The 14,083-nt window shown below is 44.7% G+C and overlaps 4 protein-coding genes across 4 annotated transcripts; 2 read left to right on the top strand and 2 right to left on the bottom strand.

Annotated features, from left to right (window-relative positions):
- Positions 1–1,749: 1,749 nt before the first annotated feature.
- PADG_05698 (uncharacterized protein) lies at positions 1,750–3,593 on the bottom strand (the record flags this gene model as incomplete). Its single annotated transcript, XM_010762795.1, has 4 exons — positions 1,750–2,458; positions 2,547–2,924; positions 2,982–3,182; positions 3,304–3,593. 4 exons carry the CDS (start codon positions 3,591–3,593, stop codon positions 1,750–1,752), a joined length of 1,578 nt encoding a protein of 525 aa, XP_010761097.1.
- A 4,801-nt stretch (positions 3,594–8,394) lies between these two features.
- On the top strand, positions 8,395–8,697 carry PADG_11966 (uncharacterized protein; the record flags this gene model as incomplete). Its single annotated transcript, XM_010762880.1, has 1 exon — positions 8,395–8,697. The coding sequence occupies one exon, from the start codon at positions 8,395–8,397 to the stop codon at positions 8,695–8,697; it is 303 nt and encodes a 100-aa protein (XP_010761182.1).
- A 131-nt stretch (positions 8,698–8,828) lies between these two features.
- Positions 8,829–9,188, top strand: PADG_11965 (uncharacterized protein; the record flags this gene model as incomplete). Its single annotated transcript, XM_010762879.1, has 2 exons — positions 8,829–8,983; positions 9,080–9,188. The coding sequence occupies 2 exons, from the start codon at positions 8,829–8,831 to the stop codon at positions 9,186–9,188; spliced, it is 264 nt and encodes an 87-aa protein (XP_010761181.1).
- A 742-nt stretch (positions 9,189–9,930) lies between these two features.
- On the bottom strand, positions 9,931–12,000 carry PADG_05696 (uncharacterized protein; the record flags this gene model as incomplete). The annotated part of the gene is made up of 1 exon (XM_010762794.1): positions 9,931–12,000. The coding sequence occupies one exon, from the start codon at positions 11,998–12,000 to the stop codon at positions 9,931–9,933; it is 2,070 nt and encodes a 689-aa protein (XP_010761096.1).
- Between the last annotated feature and the right edge of the window lie 2,083 nt (positions 12,001–14,083).

Below are 14,083 nucleotides of genomic sequence, written 5' to 3'. Positions count from 1 at the left end.
TTTTTCTGGCTCCGCCTTGCGATCTTGAATAGAACCACTTTTGTGAAATACGCCCACCCCTACAAGCCCTGCAACTACCCCGTAACTACAGTATGCCTCAGGGTTTCCAGCCGGCTGTAGGCCAAGACCCTCATTTATGATTCCAAGAATAATGAGAAACCGACCATACCAATCATGAATATAGATCTGCACACCTGATTTCTTCGTTGCAATGAAGTAGTGGTCGTAAAGCAACCCTATAAAGGGTTGGACAAGCAACAATAACAACCGTCCCGAGAATTAGGTGTGTGTTTTTATAAAGCTAGATGGACCTCAATTTAGCCTAGTATCCAACGAGGTACTGAAGGCATACATTTAAATGGAAAAGATATTCTTGTCTGCATACCGTATCTAGCATTAATCTACTCCAAAAGGGACAGACCTCTCAGCGTTTGCAAGCGAAATATCTTGACGTATATTCGATTCCGGGTTTGATAACTCGATTGAACTGTGGAGAATTCCAGAAAAACCCACTGGTTGATGAGACAATAATTAATCCGGAGTTTTCACTGAATGGCAGCAACTCTGATCTTGATGTTATGGAGGATGCTTTTTCCAAGTTGAGAGGAATAACTAACTGCATTTACTACCATAAGATGTGGCTTAGCTTCCATGCACAAGTGTGATGCCCCATTTACCCACCAAATGGAGCGAAAAACAAGCCTGGAACCATGACAGCCTGGAACCATGACAGCCTGAAAGATTATCCAGATATACGTGTGAGATGTGTCAAGATGTCAAGACTGATTCCTAACTAATTAAGCAATACCGACATTGTTAGGTAAATAGTGCTGAAATGTTCAAACATGGATGCAATTATGGATTAGAAGAAAAATGACATTAAGTTCAGTCCTTTGAATTTTATTCATTTATTCATTTATTCATTTATTCATTTATTCATTTATTCATTTATTCATTTATTCATTTATTCATTTATTCATTTATTCATTTATTCATTTATTCATTCATTTATTTATTAGGGAGCTAATCAAGGCGGAGGTAATTAGCTATTCAGTAAAATTAGCCAGCAATAACTAGTTAAACTAAGTAAGTTAAGGGAAACCCCACGGTAAGATGTTTCGCCGGATGCCGCCCCCCAGGAAGTCGCGATTCTTCCCATACTCGATCTTGACTTCGTTCTTCAGGCCACCGCCAAATGTTAGCAAATGAGACCGAAAATTATTTGTAATGTAAACCGGTCGGCTAAACATTTAAGCTGCCAGATGTTCAGCTTATGTCATCCACCCACATATCCACGATATTTAGGGTATAGAACATGTTGTACGTACATACAGTCTTTTAACATTATGGACATTGAACGCAAACACTTGGTTGCCAAGACGATAATCAGATAAAGGGCCATATATTAGCTGCTGCGATATGAGCTCGTTATATATACGATTGAGTACAGGATAAGCATTGGATACTTTCAAGGCAGAAACGAAAGAAGCATATGAGAAACTATGGTCGGTAGAAATGTACCGGATGTCTGATGATTACGGGGGAAAAAGGTGGTGATGGCACTTGCGTGTATTTTGAACAGAACCATTTGTTAGGCAATCCCGGCAACGAGGTTTACACGTCCATCATCTATCTGACGGGGGGTGAGTATTTTGCAGAGAAAAATTGGAACAGTTAACAGAAATAGAGTTTGTTTCGTCGCTGAGCCGATCACAGTAACAATGACAACGTTTAGGATCTCTGGGAACTTTAGTTCTTGTCATCCGCATGCAGTGGTTCTAGCTTCTCCTCGTCCTTTACACCAGTCTCCTCCAGCAGCGCTGCACGGTGGTAATCAACGCGTGTTTTCCAAGCAGGGGTTCCTAGGTATTTGATGCCATTTGGATCGGTGAAGATCCCCTCAACTTCCTCGAGAGTCTTGCCAGATGTCTCAGGGAACATGAAAAAGACATGAATAAACATGGCCACGCAAAAGACGCCAAAGAGAATATACGTCTTCCATTGGATGTTGACAAACGCGGGCGGAACAAAATAGCCAAGGGCAAAGTTGAAAGCCCAGTTGGCGGATGTGCAGAGGGCAACAGCTTTCCCACGTACCCGCAGAGGGAACAGCTCTGGAGGGTATATCCAGGAAACGGGACCCCAAGTTGGAGCAAACGAAGCAACGAACAGATAGGAGCATGCGATAACTGCCTTGCTAGGGGGACCGGTAATCAACCAGGATTGAGCTTCGACCAATCGATCTGCCGGGGCAGGATGCCCGTAAGATGCAAGAAGCCCAGCATTGGTAAAGAGCCAAAGCATCATAAAGAAAGCTCCAACTAGAAGGGTCGGGCGGCGGCCCCAACGGTCCACCCACAGAAGCGCCGGAATGGTCATGACAACATTGATAACGTATTGAATACTACCTGAGACCATCAGGGTATCTCCTGTGAGGCCAGCCATCCCGAAGACGTATCTAAGGGGAAAAAAAATTATCAGAACTCCTTTCAAAAAGAACAACTACTAGCCCATCACTTGACAACCCTGGAAGGGTGGCGACTTACGTGATATAATACATCATCACATTCATGCCAGTGAGCTGACTCCAGATCTGGGTGAATACACCTACATGAGTGCGGTTGATCATGCTGGGTTTAAGCAGTTCAAGATAGGACACATCAGCATTTCGTCGTTCGAATTCGCACATCTCCTTGATCTCTTCGTATTCGCGGTGGACGAATGGGGAGTTCGGATCACCTCTTCCATGCACCAATGTCAACACACTAAGGCAATCTTCCCAGCGGTCCTTGCGAGCAAGCCAACGTGGTGACTCGGGCAGGGGTATTAGACCGAGAAAGAGCAATATAGCGGGGATCATTTGCAAACCCCACGCGAGTCGGAAACCCGCAGGTCCATCAAGCTTGCTGCTTCCATAGGAAATACTGGGTGTTGTCGTGTTAGTATCTGAATCAGAAGATTATTCGTGGAATGGTGCGTACTAGAACATAATCATAATACCCCATGTGATTGCCCATTGTTGCGCGCCAATCAGACGACCACGTTTGGATGGAGGCGCTAACTCTGCAATGTAAACAGGGACTTGGGCGGAACTAATGCCAACGCTGAAACCGTTGATGATTCGACCAACAATCAACATTCCAATATTCTGCGATGCACAGGTGATAATAGAGCCAACAACCCTGGTTATACAAGCAACTCAGTCAGCTTCCCCTGCTCTTGATATCCAACATATAAAAACCTTTCTCATCGAAAGTTGATGGCCTAACGCATTAAGCTGCGGAGAAAGAAAGTATGGCATACCAAATAATTGCACCAACCATGATGGACTTCTTGCGCCCAAATGTATCAGACAAAAAGCCCGATGTAAGAGCACCCAGCCAAGAGCCACCTGCCATGGAGGCCGTGATACCGCCCTGAACATCTGGTTTTGGACCCTTGCATTTCTGACCCGGCTCAGCCTGATCGAAGTAACAAAGATAGTTTCTTGTGCCGATAATAGCAGACATCGACGAGATATCAAAACCAAACAAACCACCCCCAATCACCGACACGGCAGCGATGAGATAGATATTGCCAGCTAATGACGGCATGATGTCTTGTTATCCCGTTGAAGGGATATATTTCTACCAGCCTGTGCTATGCCGTTCGTTCCCGAGCTTGTATATTATTACTTGAAACAAAAATAAAAGAAAGTTAAAGGACACACCCCCGAAGGTAACAGAAGAAACGTGGAAATGGCCATGTAAGTATGTACATCACAATGAAGCGGAGCTGATGGACAATACAGCTGCTTTTATACAAACAAGAGACGACAGAGACAGCAAGGTGTGGGGAAGGGCAACTGTGTGGCACAACACATCACGAGCAGGGATTCCACACGATTGTATCTTTGCATACTCCGTATTCCTACCACCATTTCTCCAGCTTTTCGCGTTCTAGGTTGCGGTCAAACCAGATTTTGCAATCTACCTGTTATCCATAGAGCTGTGTTGCCGAGATTTGGTATGCATTCTATTTGGATCAACATATCCTAGACCTTTTGCAGTTTAGTTCCTAGAACTGATGACCAGCGGTCCCTTGTTGCATCGGTAATTCGAACCAACTTCCCTTTCAACTCATTCAGTGGCTGAATTCCCTGCAAACCTCGTTTCCCCCACAGCATGTTTATCCAAAGTATCCTCTCAGCTGCTGTCAGTTAAACCGCCATCTTGGTCTCCACATGTGCGGCTAATCCTGATTAGGCTTTCGATATTTGCTTGTTGCACCGGTAACACAAAACTTTTTCCACATATGACGAAGTTGTGACTGAATGCAAGTCTCATCGCAGCTAAAGTCCCTTTCCAATAACTTCTGTCTTGGCTTACTATCCTTCACTTCCCAATTTCAATTCGTTTAGAAGACTAAGAAATTAAGCTATGACATCTAACGCTGCTTCCTCCGTGTAAGTTAAGGCCGAGGACCGTCGGAGTTCCCAAAAGAAAAGAGATTATTCGTGGGATTAGGGATGTCAGAATCTGGAGAGAGCGTCGCTCTTCAAGGAATAAAACAAGGACAGGGCTATGACGGTGGCCTGCTGACATTTTGAGCGGACGTCCAGGTTTCGGTAAGTTCTTTGGCCAAGTCCGAAAATCGATATATTTTCCTGGGAAGAGGCAAATAACAATTCAAGTCGGGGGGGTTGACGACGGCGCCGCTTCCTGGCTAATTACATCGTGGCTCAAAGCTAAAATAACTTCTCCGAAACGATGTATACTCCGTACACAACCTTTGACAAGAAAATATCAGCAGATTCACAGAGATATGCATAGTTGTAAATATATCATGCCTGATCAGAACAGTTATTTTATATGAGCGGTAATCAGCCAGGTAGGCAGTTGTAAATTTCCAATCCTTTCTAAATCCTGGAAAATCGATGTGTTTAATGGGCTCCTCACCCCACAAAAATCAAGCAACCCCAAGGCTGATATTTTTTTTGGAATTTTTCCAGCCCTAGGATCACGCTTCATCAGATGCTTCGCATCGATCAAGCATTTGAAGCGGGGAATGTAAATCTCCACCCATCCACAATACCGCCGAACGGTTGGTTCGATACAATACTCTTATCCATTCCCTTGCGACTGCTGGCCCAGGCTCCCACTACGAGCTTCTTTGTCGACGTTGCAGTACTAAAAACATCAAGGGCTCGGTGAGCCTTGTGCCCTATTTCTCTCCTATCGTCTCTTATTTCCCTCGATGAGAACCCGGTTAGGCATCAATAGCTTGCACAAATCCTTCATCCTTCAGCTCTTTGAAAATTTATTTGGTCACTTAAACGAAGTTAGGTGCTTTGAATCCAATTCCTCCATGACCTTGACGTCTCGACGAGGTATATCTCCCCTTTATACTTATTAAAACACGGATATTCTGGAGCTCACCGGGGCGCAATATCCGCGGATTAATGTTATTCCCTCCAACCACTCAGGCTCAAGGCGGAGCGGGTGCCGCTTGAAAGCACCAAGTAGTGCGCGTTTCAAGCACGAAACAACCATCTCACTTCATCTTTTTGGTGGGAGAGACGAAACGGAAGTCAAAAGCATACTTACTGTCTTGTAAAAGCAGATGAAGTGTAAACAGCTACTTTACAGTACTTGCGCCCCTCACCCCTGTAGCTAACTTGGAAAGCTCTCAGCACTGACTCCGACGTTTGAAGCCACTGAAATCATCCGCCATATCTTAGGCATTGATGATATGCATATTCCCTGCGGGGATCGATGGATCCTACACACTAGAAGCTAGATGCAAAATCGGTCGATACGCCTACTCAATCATGCCATTGTATATCTATGCACAGACAACTAAACCATGAACAGCATGTGCAAATCCAAGGAACGGAAATGAAACAGCAACCCATTTACGGCTTGCTAGGACTATGAAATTTTCATCATGTTACTTGATTGCTGCTCAGCATTCTTTCAAGCATAACAACTCGCCTCAATCTGCAAATTGCTTGTCCAGCGGATGCAAGTTAGTTTCGAACATCAGCTAACCAAGAACCCGATCATCTGAGTGGTTATTCATTGGTTAACTGACAGACTTCACAGTTAAGGCCATGTTCGGTTATTGCGTAAAGCTTGTCATAACTGACACCCAGTGGTTAAGTCTCATTGCGGGCGACTAGGATTAAGGCTATTGAGGGTGTTTGAGGGGGCTCCCACCCTGAGTCTGCTAGTTCCAGGGTTTATTCGAGATCATCAGACCCCTACGAACCAAATAAAACCAGCCCGGGCCACAACGCGGTTCGGCTAACCACATCATCAACTCTCTCCAGTGGAATGCTTTGGGTCCCTGGATCTAGGATGCCCAATGGAGGATATTGAACATCTAGGCGGCACTTCACCATGAAATCTACCACTCAAACAATTGCGACAGTGTTCCGCAACTTGAGTGGTCTACTCTCTTTGGCACCTTTGTCTTGTTGATTTACAATTTTTTTCTTTATATATATATATATATATAATTGGCCGTTGCGCCCTCTCCCAATTCTGCCCACCGGACTCAAGCCTCCAGACCGAATGAATTTGTGCTATGTTCGCGAGGCATGGAAGAAAGAGTCACCAGACGAAGGGAAGTGGCGAGACTTTGTGTAAAATCTCTAGGCTTCGACACTTGTATCGAAACAGCCCATCGTATCCCGGGACATTCGAATGCTTAATTATGATTGTGAGACGATTGTGGAACACAACCTTTAAGTCCTGCCCTTGGCTGATATTCAGGTCAATCCCACCGCCAGTCTTGACTAACCCACATGGAAAAACGTCGACTGCTCCTCTAAGATGGCTGGAAGACCAGACAACTTCTGCTTCTGCTAACGCTCATATGAAAATAGATGTGGGCACATGTGAACCCAAGGATGCACTCCTGCTCATGCCGCAGAAATGGAAATAGCTTCCACCTCTCCGCATACACCCTGTCAGAACCGTCGCACATTACAAATATCACACTAACCCGATGCCCCTGAATCGTGCGTAGATCATAGTTTACTCATATGTGCATAACCGCATCTAGGTGTGTTGCACTGCCGAAGGTGCACTGAGTGTCCCTAATAGGTTGCACTACAAGCACGCTGTCTAGCAGGGGCTGGAGAGCTGTAAATGCGGCGCATCTATGTCACAAGCCCTATACTCTGGTTGTTGTCATCTTTGAGCCACTTGATAGCGAGTCTTGGTGGGGAGGTTGAATTCCATAGTATTAGATGACTTCTCCTTGTTGAATATTAAGTAGGCTCAGGGTTAAAGAAATCGGATGGAAGAAAGGGTATATGTTGACCTCTGTAGAATAATAGGGATAATCTATATTAATTTCTTTTTAGCATTGGACTGGCATTTCAATGTATTTGATATGCATTGTTGAGCGAGCACAACCTTCAGTAAGTTGTTCTGAACATGCACCCGACCGCTGGAGGACGCACAGGAGAGCTCAGATAGAATTAAACTCAGAATAAACAGACAGCAGCAGCACCGCCTAAGGAGTCATGTACTCAGGATTTTCGTGATCGTTCGTCGAAACCGAAAGATAAAAAGAATTTTAATTAATCTTAGATTAAAATAATAATAATAATAATAATTGATTAATTCTAATTTGGAGTTATATTTATCCTTAGAATACTTTTAAGTTTAGAGAATTAATCTTTAATTACTTATTAGTATAATCTCAGAAGTTCAATAGAGATATGTCACCTCTCCGCTCTCAATGAAAAATATCAGGCTGCTATTGTCGCATCACAAATGGATGTTAGTAAACTATATACATCTTACAGCCCAGTTGCAGAAATTCACTACATTATCAATTGAGGAGTTCAGCGCTGGAGCTCGAAGTCGTAGCGTATGCTATACAATAAAATGACAAATCACCCGATTCATGAAGAGTTTCAACTTTCTGTCATCTGAGGATATTGCTCGGGGCGATCGGTTGCTTCAATACGATAGCTAGAGAGTACATATCCATATGGGGCATTTCCCTACAACATGTCATCGCTGGCTCGTATAGCAAATTGGGAGTCATAACCTCGCGGATTGGAAGATTTGGAAAGCGATATTGTCCTCTGACTCGAAAAGCCGTAACAGATCAACCCAGCATCATACATCATATCATTTTACCAACTTGTTATTCAACTCATAATCTTTTGCACGCCGTCCAAGCTGTCCTCCGAACCCCAACAATCATCCAAACAATGCGATGGCAGCAACCTAGCAATTGCTGAAAGCAACTCCAACAACGCAGTCGTAGATCTCTTCCTATTATCCAGTGGCCACATCCACCTCCGTGGCGAACACTTCGTCCTAGGATCAAACGAGACCCTGACTTGTCCCTCAATGTCATGGTTACTCACGCATAAACCGATGGGCACAAAAAATGATATTCGACCTAGGCCTGCGCGAGGATGCGGAGAACTATATCCCTCCTGTAGCCGAAAGAATTCGCGCACGAGTAATCATCAATGTTAAGGAGGATGTATTTGATAGCCTCGCAAACGCCAACATAGACCTAAAAACGGACATTTACGTGGTTATCTTTTCCCATCTGCACTATGACCACGTCGGGCACCCGTCGAAGTTCTCAGCGCCCAAGACAAAATTCGTCATTGGACCAGGCGCAATGAACGCGCTGCTTGCGCCGCCCAAACACGTACCCGGCAGATCCAGATTCGATCTTTGATTCAAAATCTTCTTCCCCTGCAACGGACCGTCAAACACCCTTCTCCGTAGTCATCACCATCATCATTGATTTAGTTACCCTCAAGTGGGAAAAGCCAGACCTGTCAAGTTCTTGGGCCGTTGCCAGCCGCCATGGACTACTTTGTGGACGGATCTGTATTTATCATCGACGCCCCAGGCCATGTTGCCGGCCACTTGAATCTCCTGGTACGTATTGATTCAGAGAAATGCATGTATTTGGCGGGTGATACCGCTCATGATGTCAGAGTATATAATGGGGCGAGGGAGTTAGTGGTCTTCCCAGGTCCAAACAAACCTGGTTGTGTTATGTGAGCACATGCTGATAAAGAGGCGGCGGCTCATGGGCATATACTGCATGTAAGGAAATCGGATGATGATGAGGAGTGGGTGGAGGTTATTCTTTCGCATGGGAAAATGGATGGTGAAGTGATAATTCAAAGCAAGTATCATAGAATAAAACGACATGGGTGATTTAATTGTTGCGTCTCGCAAAATAATAGCAGTCCACGGTTCCTGTTGATAATATTCTCCGATGGTTGGCATTGTGGGTGATAGAGCTGCAGTTGGAGTCGAGACCGGTTTCTGAGAGCAGCACTCTTTACCTAGGCATATCTATATATGTATCTCTTTACCTAAGTAAGCTTGACACTGGACGGAAACACCTATGACCTGTAAACCACCAAACTGTTAACGCCAGAGGATCAGTTAACGTTAGGCTTCGTCTAGTTAAGAAATTATGTAGCAAATTGTCGATGAAAAGCCTAGAAGTTAGGGAAGCTTTTCACTAATTTTTTCAAACTAATTATTTTAATATTGGCAATGCACTATTAGGAGTGGATTGATTTATGACCAGAATCGTATCAAAAAATGCTTTATGAATGAATTTCAGTGCTATCGACCGAAGTTGAGCTCAATTAGCCCAAATACCGGATGTGAATGGTATAAAATGAGTAGGTAAAATTGATATAGGCGGATAATGCAAACAGGACAGTCGAGTATTCAGCAAGGAACATGCGGGCGAACTTGTCGCATTCCAAGAGCTCTACTCGCCGTCTATAAAAACGTGGATTAAAGATATCGCAGAAGAGGTATTCTAGACTCATAAAAAGGGCATTACCTACGAGACTGTGAGGTGGAAACCAAGAGAATCGGACACCTGCATAACAATCAACAAAAAATCGTATCCAGAAACCAGCCGATCATTGATGCTTGATTATATAAGCTCCCACTCCGCAACGCCCCCAAATCCCATAGCCACCCTTCCAATGCCACGGAGGAACTCCTCTCTGGTAAGACCTTGAGTATCCCGCATGTCTCCAAAACTCGTCACCCTGTAGATGTGCAGTTTCTGTCCCGGGGCACCCAAGATACGAGGATTGGGGACATCGAGGTACCAAATGTCCCCGCCAGCACCTGGACCAGATCCACGTACATAATGGAAGGGAAGATATTCCTTATTGCGTCCATCAATACCATTAGCCATTAGAATGAAGAGATACGGAGTCTGCATATTACTTCGCGCCAGCGTCCAGTGTTCGCAAAGGAGGCCGAATTGAAACCGTATCGGGGATTGTTGGTGAATGGAAATTTTCTTCGATCGCGGCAGGAGTGTTTTTTCTCCAATTCCAAGTTCCGCTTTTACACCAGTATATATGATAGGAGGCTCAACACCATTTGGCATGGAAGGGTTAATGCTCATATATTCTTCCCAGGATATACATGGACGGCCGTCATCACGGTAAAAATCGCTCGGATTGGATGGGAAGTGCTTGTTGCCGAACTCATCGTTGGTCATGGTGAAATACTCCGGGGTGAATTCTTTGTTGTACGGTTGACCTTTACCCCTAACATTTCCGGAACCCCAGCAGGCATCGATGAGCTTCCAGCGTCCGTTGTCAATGCGCACCACGTTCCAGGCATGGTTACCGTTGTATGGAGGTATTGGGGAGCCTGGTGGAAGTGGAGTATAGCCGTAGCCTTTGCCATGGCCTGAAATTATTCGGGCCTCTAATCCAGCAAACGTCGCCAACCGTTCGAAGAGCTCAGCATATCCCTCACAAACTGCCAGGCCGGTGGCAAAGGTGCTGTCTGGTGTTGAGGGTGTCAAGTTATTATTAAAAAATGCGTCAACATTATAATCGATGTTATGATGGAGCCAGGTAAATATCGCACGGGCTTTATCCGTGAGAGATGGGAAAGGAGCGGTGAGTTGATTGGCGAGCCTGGCAAGATCATTCGTAGGAAGTGATTGCCTGGGGAATTTTGCTGCGTGATTATCCGGGCCAGAAAAATCACGGCATATCATACAGAGATCTGACGAGCCGGTAGCAGGAGCTGGGGAGAGAGGAATGCGTGGTTTTGTTGCTTGTATCTTCGACAAATCAGGACGAGACCTGATTGGTACAGGAGGGGCTGAGCAATTGGCCTGTTGGACATATTCGCAGCCATCGGTTACCGGTTCGTGACTTGTTGAGTGTTTTTTTATAGTAGCAAAGGACGACGCCTTTATCTTCTCAAGGGCGCTAGATGGAGGGACAGGTTGGGGGATTTTTCGCTGGGGTAACTGAGGGGGCTTGGCAAAATCATCATTCGCAGATTTCCGCGATGGAAGAGGAGGTAGGCCATTGGCATAAGATGAAGTTGACCGAATGGGTAACTTCTGTGCAACGGATAAGACAGAGGTGGACGACGGCTGGCAATCCGAATCAAGGCCCCCCACAGACGATTGAGATCTCAGCGTCTGGTTTCCATTTATATTCCCATTTCTCTTTGGAGGCAATGGAGGAAGGGAAATTTCTCCCCATTCTGGTGCCAGCCTGCAGGTCGCTGTTTTTTCAGACGAGATTGACCTGGGAGGAGGTGATCTGCCATTTCCAGTTGAAGTTGTTGAGTTTGCGGATATGGAGGGGGTGGAGATTGAAGAATCGCCAGAGTTTCTCCGGTGAGAGATATCGGATGACTTGCGCTGAGGCAGCGGAGGTAACTGGGCCGTAGCCGTAGCTTTTCTCGCAGGCAGAGGAGGCGGTGACTTCTTTGGCCTTTGTGGGGGAGTAGGGACCTTCTGGCCCGCCCTAGTGATCGTCGGTGGGGGAAGTATAATATGATCTTTAACTGAGGTGTAGGAGGAGCGGGAATCATGGTTGGCATTGGGAATGTCTCTCTCGGAAATGGGAGGTCTAGGGCCAGGCAGATCTGGTTTGATTTCCCGAGAAGAAAAAGCACCGGGTGCTCGTTCAATATGCGCCTGGTTCAAGGCCGCAATTCGCTCTTGAATTGTCACCATGTTCAGATAGATGAGAGTGTGAATTGATAGCAAGCCGGAAAACAAAAGAACTCGCAACAACGATAAACGATGGGAAATCGATATCTCGTCAATTTCGAAGCTGGATGTCCAGTTCCTAGGATCCTAGTAAGATAGAGAGCGTCTAATAATCGATTCTTCGACAGAAAAGAGGGCTCTGGAGAGGCTGATAGCCGGCTATAACTATGCAGTGTTCAGATACCGGATGGCATGATCGTCTCGCACCGTGATCCATTACCAGATTCAAAGAACATCGTAACTAAGCGGAGGGTAATCTGTAAATGCCTTGGTAAATGAGTAACAGTCACACATTCCACCTAACCCGTTGTAAAATGGCCCAACCGGCGGTTTTGTACGGAGTATTATGGTAGATTTTTTCTAGATGAGTGGCAGTCCAACGAGCGGGCATTAAGCCGTTTAACTAACGTTAAGTGAACAAGTTAGGCTGACTACGAACCAGCTATTCAGCAGCTCGTGTCAGGTATTGCGCCGAGAAATGCGGTGGAGTCTGAATGATCACTGTCGAAATAAAGCACACACGTGAGAAAAGAGAGGGCTTTTACCCGTAGACTCAATGATATCCGCTCTACGTGTGTCTCCGCCTTCTTTTAATACTGGAGAGAGCCGGGGCTCAACAAATGACCATAGCCTCAGTCTTTTAACTAATAACAGATAGTTAGTTAGATCAATCCCAGAAATCTCAGAGCTCTGCCCTGCTAAAAGTGGTTTCGGATATCTGGATGCTTGTGCCAATTTTCCTATTTTGAGAGACCCGGAGCCATGGAAACTAACGTAACTCTGAAGTGGTGTGACTTCAGACTAAAATAAAACCCAGCACACAGCCCTAACGTAATTATGCCATCAATTTGCAAGATAAATACAAGAAACTCTATAGAAATAGAGGGCAGAAATTGAACTTACAATTTCTCCTCTTACAAGAAACACTTGTCACGTTACTCTTGCAAAGAAACTCAATGGTTGATTTTCAGGAATGGATTTATGTACAATATAAAACAAAATTTGATTGAAACAGATAAGAATATGATAGTTTAATAAATTCTAGATCTGAATAATTAAAATGACTTTTACTGCTGTTCACTCACTCATAATTGTCATGGCTCAATCTAGAGGCATGATGATATAGAAGACAAAAGCTCAATTCATCTATCTACTAGATAGCTGCGACGAGAATACTAAACTGAGGATTAGAATGTAGGAATAAGATGAGTAGCTGAATATATTCTTAGAGGACCGATATCAATCTTGTTAACATTGTGGGACTCTTATTATTATTATTATTATTACTTATTTAACACCTGGAGGCACGTGATCAGCTGACTAAGAATAGTCTGCTGTCGCGGCCACAGCACCTCCCTAAGGGTATCAGACGTGCCAGTGCAGCAGCTAGTCTGCTGTCTGACATGTCTAGTCAGCTGAAGCCCTCTTGAGAGTCTATGTACAGAGTAGCCTCTGTCCTGGAGGTTCTGAATGGTGTAGTAGCTGAAGATTACAGGACTGAGGAAGCCAAGGACTTCTAGAGTGATGTGTAGAGATGATGAGAAATGTATATAAGAAGCATAGAAAAGAGAGAGAGGGAGAGAGAAGTCAGATGTTGAACAGGTTCTAGTAGCAGCATTGAATGTCAATGAAGAAGTGGGTATTAGTGTATCAGATAGAGAAGATTGTAGCTTCTCTTACTGTGCTGAGAAGTCAGTCAATTGCTTTCTTTGATTCTCAGCATGCTTCAGAGGTTTTAATTCATTCAATGTTCTGGTCTTTCCAGCAAAAGAAGAAGTGCTCAGAGGTCTTATCTCAGCTGCAAGAGCAGATGAGAAGTGTGTCATCATGTGCTCATCTGTGATGATAGGCTGCAAAGTCACTGTGATCTGTTCTAGCTGCCAGCAAGTGACCTAGGTTCCTTCAGAGAAGAGTGAGCTCAGAGAAGTGTTCTTTTGACATTGAGATATTGAGGTTCTTGTATTGTGATGTGCTATTGAAGCTTCAGTATTGTTGCAATGAGGTATTGAAGCATTCTTTAGCATAGAATTTGATCTGTGCCAGGGTC

This window comes from Paracoccidioides brasiliensis (assembly GCF_000150735.1).
Source record: "Paracoccidioides brasiliensis Pb18 unplaced genomic scaffold supercont2.6, whole genome shotgun sequence".
NCBI classification, from domain to species: domain Eukaryota; kingdom Fungi; phylum Ascomycota; class Eurotiomycetes; order Onygenales; family Ajellomycetaceae; genus Paracoccidioides; species Paracoccidioides brasiliensis.
This window is presented reverse-complemented; position numbering and strand designations above follow the sequence as displayed.